Genomic DNA, 14,302 nt, shown 5'->3' with positions numbered 1-14,302 from the left:
GCCTACAGTTTCTTTTACTCCCATAGTACACTCTACGCATAATGGAGTAAAATATTGTTTAATTCTAAAGAGATGGTAATATACTCTAGCATGTCCAAATCTTAGTCTACATAAGTTTATTACCTTCCATCTTTGTAATTTATTGTTTTGAAACCAAGGATATTTAGAAAATTTAGGTTGAACTAAATTCAACCTTACCATTGACCTAATTCAACCGAGAAGACCGTCCCGCCGTGCCGAAGCAAGCGACGGACGCCCTCCGCCCAACCGAGTAAGTAAAGAAACGATGAAAGTAGTGGTATTTCACCGGCGACACGGGTTGCCCCGATCTCCCACTTATGCTACACCTCTCATGTCTCCTTACAGTGCCAGACTAGAGTCAAGCTCAACAGGGTCTTCTTTCCCTGCTGATTTTTCCAAGCCCGTTCCCTTGACAGTGGTTTCGCTAGATAGTAGATAGGGACAGAGGGAATCTCGTTAATCCATTCATGCGCGTCACTAATTAGATGACGAGGAATTTGGCTATTTGTTTTTTAAGGCTATTTGTAAGCGATTCCTCCACAGGAGTTGTATTTGTATTGTTTTTCTATCTTCTCCTATTTCTGGATCTTATCTTTGTTTTCTTTTGTTTGTCTATCTTCTTTGTTATGTCTACTATTTTTCCACTTTTAATCTTCTCTAGCAGCGCGGAAGCTTGCTTTTTCGCTTACAAATGTTTTCTTTACTTCTGTTCCTACTGTTTCTCTTATTTTCTTCTGTCTCTCTTTACTTTACTTTTTCTTCTTGCCTGTTCTTGTGTGCATCGCCTCTTCTGTATGAATCTGTTACTTATTTATTTGTTCTTCTATCTTCTTCATCTTCTTTCAGGCTCTGATTTGCTTCTCTCTTTGTTTCAGCCGTAGTCCAGATGCCCTCTGCAGATATCGATCGATATCCTGATGGCCATCAGGGTGAAGTCCATCAGCGTCCGTCTCTTGGTGATGCCCAGCTTCTTCAGCCCGGTGACGGTGGCTTGAGGGAGGGCTCCACGGGTTCCGACGACCACGGGGATGACCTCCCGTCGTGGCCTGGAAATCCCTCTGGATCGTGGGGAGCAGCGGCTGGTTTTTTTTTTTTTTTTTTTATATATAAGGGGCGAAAAACGCAGCGGTTATCATCGCCCTCAAGAGAAAATTGGCACCTACTCGTATTTGGTGGTGTCAATTAGGCAAACATAGATTACATTCTATAAGAAAAAATATAAATAGGAATGAAAGCAAGTAGTTGAGTAAATAATTGAAAATAACCTTAGAACTAGATAACAATACATGTAACAAGGGAAAGACTGTAAAGAGGTCTTAACCCATATAGGGGCTAAAAATATAAATAGAACAAAATAAGTACAAGGTACATAACATTAATTAAATAAACTGTAAAAACTTAACAAATTTTACTGCCACCAAGGTAGCTGTAAAGGGGCTAATTTGGCAGCTGTCATAGTAATAGTAAATAAAAATTAAATAATAAATTAATAAATATTAACAACAACCGATAATCGGAATAGATAAACTTAACACAATACTATATTTTGTTCATCAGCGACGTTGCTTTCAGAAAACATAAAAGTGTTTGAGTTGCCGTCTCGTCGTCGCAGAGAATATCGTTCAACGAAGCTGGCAGATTCGAGTTTGCGCCTATGTACCGAGTAGCGAGGGCAGTCAACAAGCATATGTTCAACTGTAATAACAGTGTCACATGTGTCGCAGACCGGAGGATCATCTCTACTCATGAGGAAGCCATGTGTGAGAAGCGTATGGCCTAGCCGCAGGCGACACAACACAACCTCCTCACGACGACTCGGGCGGTTCGCTGTCTCCCAGAGTCCAACGCAGTCTTTAATACGACGTAACTTGTTGTTAACGACTGCCTGCCACTCGGTATTCCATTTGGCTTTCAGTTTGCCCTTCACTACCGGAATAATGTCGGAGGAAATTATCCGTGCGGTGTAAGGCTGGAGTTCCAATGCTTCTTTGGCTCCTCTATCTGCCAGCTCGTTTCCGGATATTCCAATGTGGCCAGGTACCCAGACAAGAAAGACAGCAACACCTTTGGACTGAAGGGACGACAAAGAGTGCCATATTTCGCGGATGATGATGTGTTTTGAAAACATGTCGCTGATGGCTTGTATACCACTAAGGGAGTCGCTGCAGATAACCAATTTTTTAGTCATAGGAAACGTTATATTTAGGGCCTTTTGGATGGCTGTTAATTCGGCCGTGAAAATGGAAGAGTCGTTGGGGAGACGAAACCCGTATCGTCTAACCCCAGTGACGAAAGCACATCCAGTTCTACAACGTTCCTTTGACCCGTCAGTATAGACAACATCGCAAGGTGCGAGGCTGCCTAGTATTTGACGGAATTCTTGTTGGTAGACTGTTTCTGGAGTGGAAACTTTTTTAAACTTAGAGAGATTTAAAATAATTTTTGGCATTGAGACGCTCCAGGGTGGGATATCACATTGATGAACGAATTTAAACTGGTAATCATTTAGGCCTATTTCATAAGCGTAGGATTTGGCCCTAACGCCTAAGGGTGAAGGAAGATTTGGTCTCGCTAGGAAAGAATTATAGAGTGGATTTCGCAGGACCGGTTCAAACGCAGGGTTTTCTGGCTTCCCTGAAAGAGCGTGAACATAGTTTAGGGACAGTTGTTGTCGTCTATGCGAAAGAGGGGGTTCTCCCGTTTCTGCGAGAAGACTATTAATAGGAGAAGATCGAAAAGGTCCAGTGGCCAGTCTTAAAGCAGAATTATGGACTGGGTCAAGCATTTTGAGAGCACTGGGTCTTGCGGACCCATATGCTTGACATCCATAATCTATACAGGAACGGATGGTGGCTTTGTAGAACCTGAGCATGCATGTCCTGTCAGCCCCCCATTTTGTTCCGCTTAAAGCTCTCAGTATGTCCAAGCGCTTCACGCATCGATCTTTTAGGTCTTTCAGGTGAGGCACCCAAGTTAGCCGGGTATCAAATGTGAGACCCAGGAATTTGATATTGTCACAAGTAGTAATTCTCTGACCCAGCAAAGAGAGCGTTGGCTGCTCAACGGTACGCATTCTGGAGAAAAACGATGGCTTTTGTTTTAGGTGGCGAAAAAGAAAAACCTGTAACTCCGCACCACTGCTCAAGCCTGTTGATGGTAAGCTGTAAAGCTCTCTCCCCCACCGCTAGCTTCTTTGTAGAGATGTAAATAGAGAAATCATCTACAAACAAAGAACAGCGCACAGGAGGGGTAACGCAGGACGATATGTTATTGATTGCAATGGCAAACAGAGTACAACTTAGAACGCTACCTTGTGGAATACCATTTTCCAGCGTGAAGGAATCGGAAATGGTGTTCCCAAGTTTGACCTGTATGGTTCTTTCCGACAAGAAGCCCTGTATGAAAGAAACCATGTGGCCCCCTACACCCCAAGATATTAAAGCATTTAATATCCCCCTTCTCCAAGCTTTGTCATAAGCCTTGGAAATGTCGAAGAATACCGCGATCAACTGTTTTCTTTCAATAAAGGAATTCAGGATTGCCGATTCCAAGGCAAGTAGATGGTCACTAGTAGACCGGCCTTGTCGGAATCCGCACTGGGAGGGTGAAAGAAGATTATTTTTCTCCAGAAACCAAACAAGACGTCTGTTGACCATCCTTTCGAATACTTTGCAGAGACTGCTAGTAAGCGAAATTGGTCTATAGGCTCCTGGAGAAGTTCTATCTTGGCCGGGTTTTTGGAGAGCGATAATGTGTGAGCGACGCCAAGAATTAGGGAATGTGTTTTCTAAATATATTCTATTATATAATTTCAGAAGATCTTGTTTTCCATCCTCCGTCAGGTTCCGCAACATAGCATAATGTATGTTATCGGGACCTGGAGCAGAATTTGATGTCGCCTTTAGTGATGAATCAAGTTCATCAATAGTAAAGGGAAGGTTTAAAGGAGAGTTGTTATTGATATTTAAATTTAGAGGATGTCTTTCTGTATTTGTTTTGAAATTTTGAAACTCCCTATTGTAAGATGACGTTTTTGAAATTTCCGCAAAATGTGAGCCGAGTAAATTGGAAACTGTCAAGGGATCAGTTACCACATCGGTACCATTTTTCAGAGCAATAAGAGAAGGTGGGGGGGGTCTTGCAGCAAACAGATCGAAGCTTCCTCCAAACATCAGATGCAGGAGTTGTTCGTTTTATTAGATCTGTGTAGTCCAACCAGGACTGCCGCCGTCTCTGTCTAAAAACCTGTCTTGCTTTTGCCCGTGCTCTTCTGTACCTACTTAAATTTTCTTCATTCGGTGATCTGTTGAACTGTCTTAAACATTTTCGACGTTCCTTTAGAGCCGCCGAACATTCTTCAGACCACCAAGAAACCTGGCGTTTGTTTGGTGAACCTGAGGATTTTGGAATGCTCCGCTCTGCGGATGTTATAATATTACATGTAAATAATTCAGTGGCTGTATTTATGTCGTTTAGTTCGATATTACTAGTTTGAGAAACCATGTTCTTTTTGTACTCGTTCCAGTCAGCCCTCTTAATTTTCCACCTGGGACACCTGCCTGTCGAAGACGGAAAGGATTGAAAAGCCACGGCAATGGGCGCATGGTCACTCCCTGACAGGTCGGGAAGTACGGACCAATGCACTCGAGTTGCCACGACCGGACTGCAGATTGACAGGTCGATTGCCGACCATATGCCAGTCCTAGGGCACATGTAAGTGGCCGACTCGTCATTGAGAACGACCGCTGTCACTTCATCCCACAATCCCGCAACCATGTTACCCCTCCGATCAGAATGGCTGGAACCCCAAGAGCGATGGTGTGCATTGAAATCACCAACCATCAAGAAAGGAGAAGGGAGTTGGCTGTACAGGTCACGTAGATCATCAAGAGATAAATCAAAAGGGGAAGGTGGAATATATATGGAGCAGATGGTTAATTTAAAAGGAACGTCGATTGAAACTGCTACTGCCTGGAGGTTTGTGACGATGTTCAAGGCTCTAGCATTAACAGAAGAATCTGCTAGAATAGCCACACCTCCACAGGCAATTTGTTGGTGATGATCTAAGCGAAAGATGTCATAACCATTTTGTTTGAATCGAGTATGAGGAGACAATTTTGTCTCTTGTAGGCAAATAAATTTAGGTTTTCTTGTATTTATAAGTAATTTTAAGTCTTCAAAGTGGCTTCTCAAACCATTAATATTCCATTGTAACAGCATATATTAATATTATATATTTTATTTTGTGCTAATTCATCGTAATTTTTTTTCTTTGCTTAGACACAGGACGGAAGTTACCATGAACAGTTTGGAACTCCGTCTGCATCTCCAAAGGGTCCTCAACCATATCATCATCAAGAGATAATTGTGAGGATCTGGACGAGGATGGATTAGTCTTTTTTACTAGGAATTTAGATCTAGTTTCTGATTTTGTTTGTATGTTATTTTTTAATTTGTCGGCGAGTTTTTTCCTCTCTTCCAAAGACAAGGCGGGTTTCTTATTTTGTTGAACCTTGTCTCTGAAAGTAGAAGTAGCTGTTGGGCGAGCTTGAGTTTGTGTGTTTGGACTTAATATGGGGCGTGTGGACTGCTTGGGAAGGATTACTGGATGCCAACGGATGTTGTCCGGTACCGGCTGCAAGCTGCTTAACCAAAGCAGCAACCTGCTCTGTTAAGTTGAGTACCATAACCTCCAAGGCGGTACATGACGGGCACTGTGTGGATTGGACTGGGGCTGAAGCAGCTTCGGAGTACGAGACTCCCTTTTTAGGGGTTGGAGCGATTCTTCTCCTATACTCTTTGCGGGCTTCATTGAAGGAAAGTTTGTCTAGAGTAACAATCTTCAAAACTTCCTTTTCCTCTAAGTAAACTCTGCATTCCTTAGAGGTCGCCGCGTGTTTACCCTTGCAGTTCACGCATCTGACGTCGTTCTTGCATCCGTCTTCTTGGTGGCCTTCATCGCCGCAACGGGAACATGTCTCAGGGCCCGAGCACGTCTTAGTAGAGTGCCCGAATCTCTGGCAACGGAAACACCGTTGCGGATTTTTGAAGTAAGGCCGTACAGTCAGGGATAAATATCCAGCCTTAATAGTTTTTGGCGGTTGGGGAAATGCAAAGGTCAGGATTAGACCAGGAGTAGGGACCTTTCTCCCATTCTCCGTCCGAAGCATCCTGACCACATCGGTTACCATTTCGCATTGTAGCTCGTCCTTGATTTCTTCCTCACTACACTCCATCAGGTCACGGCAGAAGACGATCCCCTTGGAGGTGTTCAGTGAGGAGTGCGGTTGAACGACGACTTCCACCTGATCGAAAAAACTCGTCATCTGAAGGAATTTTTTGGCTTGGATGTGGTTTGCAGCCTCCACCAAGATAGTTCCATTCCTTAATTTGCTCACAGCTTTAGGTTGACCGCCTGAGGAAACAAAAGCTTTGTTAATAAGGAAAGGACTAACCTTCGTTAGAGTTTTGCCCTCATCCTTGTGACTAACGATTAGATATAGTGGAGTTGGAACGTTCATATTTTCAGCTCTTACTTTTTTCTTCCACTTTCCTTTGTTTTATATATGATTCATTTTCAGAATCTGACAACTGTCGCTTTTTCTCTGGATCATTAGGATCTCTTTCTCCAAATTCTTGCCCTAAGGGTGGTGTGGTTGTAATATCCATAGATAAGGTCACCAGCGCATCGTGTTTAGTAGTGCGGGCCGATTCACCGGGAGCGGGCATGCCCTCGGGTGTCCCACAGACCGTAGCTTGGGGGACAACCCTACCTCAGTTCCCCGAGGCCCGGTTTCCATCGATTACCAAGTCGGGAATACGCGCACAACTTGGACTCGCACGTGGCAACAGGGGCTCCGACACCCCTGCCTACTGAACACTTCCTGACCAAGGACCGAAGTGGCTGGCTTCTGAACCAGTACATGACTTACGCCTCGGCAGAGACAAGCTCACATCAGCTCTCACCGACACCAGATAGGGCATCTAGTGCCGGCTTAAGCACTCCCAGCGAGCCATGCACTGGAACGGTCAGAGGACGGGTACTTAAAAGACCCTGGAGGGGGATTTGGTAGGAATTAGGAAATGGTTAGGTGGGAAGAGGCAGTTTAACGTCATACCCAGGACGTACAACGGCTGGTAAGTTGTCACTTTCTTCAGGGCCGCTGCGGACAGTGACGCGCCGTTCTCGTAGGGGAGGGTGACATCGACGATGAGGACACGGTCTCGCTGGTTGACCACGAGATCCGGCCTCAGGCGATCCTCCCCGACGTTGAACTGTTGCTGCTGCCCTGGCCACGGTCCATCCTTTCTTCTTACAGTTCTCTTCGATGGCTCCCACGATTCAGTTGTGTCTATCCTCGCTCGCTGTCCCGCTGAACACTCACCGATGACGTGTCCCAGAGTTTCCGGTTTTAGACAGCACCGCCGGCACAAGGTGACGTTATTTTTGGCTGTTCGGTTTATCGCCGTCCTGGTCCCGAAGGTGTTGGTTCTCAGTTTGAGGGCGTCAATGTACTGCCCCGGCCTCAAGGCGTTCTGGTTGAGGAGCCAATGGCTCCCCAACGGGTTGTTTCGGAACCAGTTGACTCCCTAACCGTGGGCATGCTGAGTCGTCCACCTCCGGAACTCTTCGTCCTTCCATTCCTGCTTGGCCGTAATCAGGTCTTTGGGTGTCGGAGGATATGGGAACCGGAGTTGCCCGGCAAGCCTCTCCACGTAGGCCGGCCAGCCGCCACGCCGTCCCAGCTCCTGAAGCAGGGGGTCCTCCATGGCCAGAAGTGCGGTCGCAGCTCGAAGTCCGCACAGCCGGGCCTGCTGCACCAGATGGGGAAAACCAAGTCCTCCGTCCTTTTTTCCGGGTGTAGAGCAGGCTGTCGGTGGTACTCGGGTGGAGATGCATGATCTTCTTCACCTCCTGCTTCAGGTGAGTATTAACTCGGCTGAGTTCGTTCTGTGACGGCGTGTCGATGGCTAGACGGTGGGCAAAGGCCGGTACCACATACTGCATCAGAAGAGTGACCTTGTCCTGGGTACGACGTTAAACTGCCTGCCCCCCCCTCCCCCGCCAAACCACTTCCCTAATTCCTACCCAATCCCCAATCCCTTAAACTGCCTACCCTGTATCCCTTCTCTTCGTACCAGGGTCTACTCTATGGTCTGCATTTCTTCTTTCTTTGTGCAGCCCTCGTTTTCTCTTACTTCTTTTCTATCCACGTTCTATCTTCTTTTTCCATTTTTCTCCGTAGGGGAGCGGCCTGCCCGGACGCTTTAAGGTTGGCGACCTTTCGTACCCCTGAGCTGGTGCCAGACTATTGTCCGAACCTGGCACCTCACCCTATATAACCGAAAATTCCTAATCCTGTCCCGACTGGGTCGTGTTGTTGTTTTCTGGGAGTGCCGGAACTGCTACACAGATCTTCGAGCATGCCCGTGTTCGGGGCTGTGTAGTAGCAGAAGGCTGATGTGAGCTAGCTCTGCCGAGGCATAACAATATACATGAATCCTGGTGCCAGCCACTTCGGTCCCTGGTCAGGAAGTGAGTAATGGACAGATATGTCGGAGATTTCTGTTGCCACGTGCGAGCCCGAGCCGTGCGTGAATTCCCGGCTCGGTTTAAACGAGATAACACCGGGCCCCGGGGAACTGGGGTAGGGCTGCCTACCAAGCTACGGCTGACAGGTACCCTAGGGTATACCCGTTCCCGGTGTCTCGGCCTGCACCTTTACTCACGATGCGCTGGTATACTACTAATTATGGATGTGGGCAATGAATCCCTACCCTACGGGCAAAACACACGAGTAGTAATAAGAGAATCAATCGATGATTTAGACAAAAAACGTCCCCACTCTTCAGAATCTGAAGATGGAGAAGAAAAAAATAAGCAAATAAAATTAAGTAATAGTAACACAAACAAACAGTATCTTCCAACTCCACTATTCCTTGTGTTTAAACACAAAAACGAGAGCGACAATCTGTCCAAAGTAAGTCCTTTTGTGATCAACAAGGCATTAGTCGGAGCAGGCGGTTCGCCGTTATCGGTCAGGAAACTTCGTAACGGAACTATCCTGGTTGAGGCGGTGAACGCTCTACAAGCTCAGAAGTTCCTCTCCATGAAAAATTTTTACGATCAGGTAGAAATTACTGTACAGCCTCATGAATCGCTAAATTCCAGTAAAGGAATAGTTTTCAGTCGCGAGATGCTGTGTTGCTCAGAAGCGGAACTGAAGGAAGAGTTAAAGGATTCTCTCGTCACTGATGTGGTGAGAATAACGAGGGTTGAGAATGGTGTACCAACACCCACACCAGGTCACATTTTGACCTTCGCCCTCCCTCACCCACCAGCCACGATTAGAGCAGGATACCTTTCTCTTCAAGTTAAACCTTACTTCAGAAATTCCCAAAGATGTTTCAGATGCCAGCGTTTCGGACATTCGAGCAAAATATGCACCGGCTTAGAGACATGTAGCCGATGTGGTCAAAGTGGCCACAATGACAAAGATTGTACAAGCGGAGAAGAGCACTGTGTGAACTGTAAAGGCAAGCACTCTTCAAGCTCTCGCAGTTGCAAGATTTATTTGGAGGAGAAAGAGATATTAAAATTAGTAACACTAGAAAAAACTGTCTTTTGGCGACGCCCGTAGGGAGTATAGGAGACGGGTTGGACAAACTCCAAGAAAAGACATCTCCTACTATCAGGCTGCTTCTGCTCCTCCAGCCCAGCCCGCACAGTGCTCCTCCTGCTCCGCTCTAGAGGGCATGGTACGAGAACTCACTCAACAGGTTGTTGCCTTGGTGCAGCAGTTGAGTGCCAAGGCCTTGCCGCAAACACAAGCGAGTAGTCATACGACTTCTGCCCCCGTAGCAAAAGGACCCCCTAAACAAACAGGAACCATTCCCAGGCCAGTATCTGTGTCTGTGGCACCCGCTAAAGGAAAAGAACGACCATATGTCCATTCCAAAACGGCGGAGGAAAGAAAGTCTCTCCAAGAGAGACTTAAAACCCAAATCCGAACGAAAGCTCAGGCGAGATCAAAGGGAAGCACTGGTTCACCCCCCACTCCCTGCTCCTCTCAACTTTCCATAGTTGATGAGAATGAGATGGGGGATGACCTTCTGCTTCGATCGGAATTTGAAACAACCCAAGGCACATTTAAACTTAATAAAAATAAAAACAGACAGAAAATTACATACAGTTAAATAAAACATGAACGAATTCAAAATTAATCCAGTGGAATATTAATGGTTATCGCGGACATTTGGAAGATGTAAAACATCTTTTACAAAACAAAAAACCTCATGTAATTAGCATCCAAGAGACTAAACTCCACCCAGCATGCCAAACCCCCTTGAGGGGATTTGACATCTTTCGGGAAGATTTCCCTCACGACGGGCATGCCTGTGGTGGCGTTGCTCTATTCGTGGATGAATCCTAGGTGCCTCTGAGGTGCCCCTCCACTCCAATCTCTAATGTGTTTGTGTGTTAATCCAAGTCCCGATTAAACTTTATATATGTACCGTCTACTTTCCACCAATCCCAGTCACCCTCTGTCAAGGTGATCTCGAGGCACTGATCGGCCAGTTACCAAAGCCTTTTCTTCTCCTAGGCGACTTCAATGCCCACCATTCCAGTTGGGGGTCAGACCATTCCACACCAAGGGGAAACTTGGTCGCAAGAGTCCTCGGAGATCACAATATCTTTGTCCTTAATGACGGATCCCCAACTTACCTGTGTCCTAGGACGGGAGGTCGGTCTGCTATAGATTTATCTATATGCAGTCCAGAACTTGCTCATAGATTCGATTGGGAGGTCCTCTCCGATACATTCGGGAGTGATCACTTCCCAATTCAGATCAAAATACCTGATTCTTCGTTGAATATCACTAGAAGACCAAAATGGATCCTCGACAAAGGTGACTGGGATAAATTCCAAAAACAATTTACATTACTAGATATAAATACTCCATTGGACATAAATACTGTAGTAGAACTTTTTACAAACTCTATAATAACTGCAGTTCAGGATAGCATTCCAAAGACATCACCCGAACCAAGACGAAAAAATGTTCCTTGGTGGACAGAGGAGTGTTCGAGAGCATTGCGAGAGCGAAGACGCGCCCTGCGAAGATTCAACAAACGCCCAACCCAAGAAAATCTTGAAAGCTACCGGTTCCATAGGGCAAAAACGCGACGAGTCTTCAGAAATTCCCGAAGAACCTCATGGCAAAATTTCGTGACCACAATATCTCGAACAACTCCTCAACTCCTCGAACAATATAAGGCCGAAGTATGGAGAAGGTTAAGGTCGGTATGCGGCAAACCCCAACCTTTGCCAATTTTGGGACTCAAGTCGGGCGGAGACGTTGTGACTGATCCCCGGAATGTTGCCGACCTGTTGGCCTCCTCCATATCGGAGGTTTCAAAAAGTTCGTCTTACTGTCCTGAGTTTTTGAGATATAAGCTATATTCTGAACAAACAGACATACTACTCAACAATCCAAATCCATATCCCTTAAATATAAGTTTATCGATGCAGGAGTTGGACTCCGCACTGTCATTTACTTCCAACTCTGCTCCTGGTCCGGATGACGTGCACTATGCCATGCTTAGACATTTACCCTCAGAGGGTAAGGGCGCCCTCTTATCGCTCTACAATAGAGTGTTTGAGGGACAAACTTTCCCGCTAGCTTGGCGTAAATCCCACGTCATCCCCTTATACAAACCGGGACAGGACAAACTATCTCCGTCTCGCTACCGGCCCATCTCGCTTACCAGCTGCCTTTCTAAGGTGTTGGAGCGGATGGTAAACCGTAGACTAATCTGGTTCCTCGAAAAGAACAATCTCCTTTCGAGAGAGCAATGCGGCTTTCGCCAAGGACGATCGACGTTGGACCTCATGGTTTCCCTTGAGACAACCATACGTGACGCATTCCTTGAGCGAAAGCAAGTAGTCGCTGTCTTTTTTGATCTGGAAAAGGCATATGACACAGCGTGGCGGAGAGGCATCATTAACACTTTCCAGGCATGGGGAGTGAGTGGTAATATGCTGGCTTTCATTCAGGGGTTCATGTCTGACCGTACATTTCAGGTTAGACTAGGGACAAACCTATCAAGCACAAGCAATCTGGAGAACGGGGTACCACAGGGAAGCGTTTTGAGCTGCACGTTATTCGACGTCGCCATAAACGGCATAACGGCGTGTGTTCGCCGTCCTGTGCGCTGTTCTTTGTTTGTGGACGACTTCGCCGTTTACGTCTCTGCAAGAAGACTTGCTACGGCGGAGCGTTCCCTGCAGCTAACCATAAGGCGACTGGAGGAATGGAGTAGGCGGACGGGATTTTCGTTCTCTACTTCCAAAACCCAATGTATAACGTTCTCCAGACTAAGAAACTATTTAGAACCGACACTTACCTTGAACAGATCCCGAATAACATCAAGTCGGAATGTGAGATTCTTGGGTCTTACATTTGATTCCCGACTTACATGGATCCCTCACTTAAAATCTCTCAAGGCAAAATGTTTACAAAGGCTAAATATGCTTCGAGTTCTTACTGGGACCAAGTGGGGCGCGGACAGGACATGTATGCTGCGTTTCTACAAAGCTTTTGTCCGTTCGTGCCTTGACTATGGTTCTCAGGTTTATTCTTCTGCCCGGCCAAGCGCGTTAGGAATGCTTGACTCGATTCACCACTCTGCGATCAGGTTGGCTACTGGAGCTTTTCGTTCAAGCCCTTCATCTAGCTTATTAGCGGAGGCTAGTGAACCAATGCTGGATATGAGACGCAAGCAACTTGTCATAAATTATTTTCACTCCCTTAAAGCCAAGCCCGAAAATCCGGCATATGAACACGTATTTGAAAGTGACTTACTCGAAGTCTGTGCCAATCGCCCTAACATCTCAGCTCCCCTTGGAGTAAGGGCTAAAGTGCTCCTCTCGGACCTTGGTATCGAGGAGTACCAAGTAAGTCAATGCTACCAGAGTGATATTCCTCCCTGGTTAGTATTAAGTCCCGAAGTTGTCCTGTCACTTCACAAGTACAAGAAAGGAAGCACTTCTAATTTAGTGTTCACGCAGGCTTTCCGGGAACTCTTGAGTGCTCGGGCACCTTGCGACATAATTTATACTGATGGATCTAGGTCGGAGGATGGCGCCGGATGTGCGTTCATAACGGCGAGTCGTGAGTATAGATTCTGTCTGCCCTCTGTAGCGTCAGTCTACACGGCAGAACTGACCGCTATTTTTAAAGCATTGAACATCGTCTGCCCCAGGACCAGAAGGCTGGTCATCTGCTCCGACTCGCTTAGTAGTCTGCAAGCAATCAAGGACATGTATCCAAAACATGTCCTTGTGCGCGACATCCGATGTGCCATTCACAGACTTCAAGTCCAAAATATACAGGTTGTTCTGGTGTGGGTGCCCGGTCACGCGGGAATTCCCGGAAATGAGCTTGCCGACAGGGCTGCTGGGAGTGCTCATGAGCTTCCTCCTTTTACTGCTATGGTGGCAGGGTCAGACCTAAAGCCAATGGTGAAGGAGAAGTTAAGACGAGTTTGGGGTGACTCTTGGTCTCGGACGGTGTGCAACAAACTGAGAGCCATAAAACACACAGTAGCTCCCTGGGGGACAGCCATCCGCGAGAACCGCAGAGAGGAAGTAGTGTTGTGTCGGTTGCGAATCGGTCACACGCTGCTGACTCACGGGTACCTCATGAGCCGCGGGGATCCCCCGGAGTGTGCGTTTTGTGGAGTGGCTCTGAGTGTCGAGCATATTTTGGTCGAATGCCGTGATTATACAATGCAAAGACGATCTTGTCAGCTCCCAGCAAGTCTATTCGATCTGTTGGGGGATGATGAGTCAGTTATTGTAAAACTTTTTGAATTCTTAAGAAGAACGAGTCTTATCTCAAAGATTTGATCTGAGCGAGTACCTGTTAAGTTATATACTTTGTCCTTCTATTTATTTGTTATTGTTATTTGTTATTAGTGAGGGTGGGTCCCTTTACAACCTTACCTTCACTAACTTACCTGGTTTTAGCATTAGATTGTTGTTATATTTATATTGTTATTATTTATCTGACATATTTTAATTATTGGGCCCCTTTACAGCCTCTCGGCTATTTTTGTTATTTAGTATTAGTCCTCTGTTCACTGCTGTTGTTTTTCTTATTGTCTTAATGTGATAATTTTCTTTGACACAGCGATCCGTTGTCTATTCTTTGTACTGATAACGTGACACCATATTTTAAAGTGTAGGTGTCCGTTAACCATACGGGCATTGATAACC

General features: G+C 46.1%; 2 protein-coding genes across 2 annotated transcripts; one reads left to right on the top strand and one right to left on the bottom strand.

The window, feature by feature from the left end:
- Positions 1-892: 892 nt before the first annotated feature.
- On the bottom strand, positions 893-8,029 carry LOC124370427. The gene is made up of 3 exons (XM_046828712.1): positions 7,617-8,029; positions 7,151-7,492; positions 893-1,067 (listed from the first exon to the last, which is right to left on the bottom strand). Exons 1-3 carry the CDS (start codon positions 8,027-8,029, stop codon positions 893-895), a joined length of 930 nt encoding a protein of 309 aa, XP_046684668.1.
- A 535-nt stretch (positions 8,030-8,564) lies between these two features.
- LOC124370426 lies at positions 8,565-13,933 on the top strand. Its single transcript, XM_046828711.1, has 4 exons — positions 8,565-8,700; positions 9,004-9,281; positions 9,718-10,165; positions 11,499-13,933. Exons 1-4 carry the CDS (start codon positions 8,565-8,567, stop codon positions 13,931-13,933), a joined length of 3,297 nt encoding a protein of 1,098 aa, XP_046684667.1.
- Positions 13,934-14,302: the final 369 nt, after the last annotated feature.

This window comes from Homalodisca vitripennis, unplaced genomic scaffold, assembly GCF_021130785.1.
Source record: "Homalodisca vitripennis isolate AUS2020 unplaced genomic scaffold, UT_GWSS_2.1 ScUCBcl_163;HRSCAF=1458, whole genome shotgun sequence".
In the NCBI taxonomy this organism is placed as follows: domain Eukaryota; kingdom Metazoa; phylum Arthropoda; class Insecta; order Hemiptera; family Cicadellidae; genus Homalodisca; species Homalodisca vitripennis.
This window is presented reverse-complemented; position numbering and strand designations above follow the sequence as displayed.

What these genes read in the sequence shown, in the direction of transcription:
- LOC124370427 (XM_046828712.1), bottom strand. Translation starts at nt 8,029, where the DNA reads ATGCAGTATGTGGTACCGGCCTTTGCCCACCGTCTAGCCATCGACACG. An exon ending in GACGACTCAGCATGCCCACG is followed by an intron (nt 7,493 to 7,616) that starts GTTAGGGAGTCA and finishes CTTCGGGACCAG; the next exon opens with GACGGCGATAAACCGAACAG. An exon ending in GTGACAACTTACCAGCCGTT is followed by an intron (nt 1,068 to 7,150) that starts GTACGTCCTGGG and finishes AGGGATTTCCAG; the next exon opens with GCCACGACGGGAGGTCATCC.
- LOC124370426 (XM_046828711.1), top strand. Translation starts at nt 8,565, where the DNA reads ATGGACAGATATGTCGGAGATTTCTGTTGCCACGTGCGAGCCCGAGCC. An exon ending in ATTCTCTCGTCACTGATGTG is followed by an intron (nt 9,282 to 9,717) that starts GTGAGAATAACG and finishes TCCTACTATCAG; the next exon opens with GCTGCTTCTGCTCCTCCAGC. An exon ending in GGAATTTGAAACAACCCAAG is followed by an intron (nt 10,166 to 11,498) that starts GCACATTTAAAC and finishes CTGAACAAACAG; the next exon opens with ACATACTACTCAACAATCCA.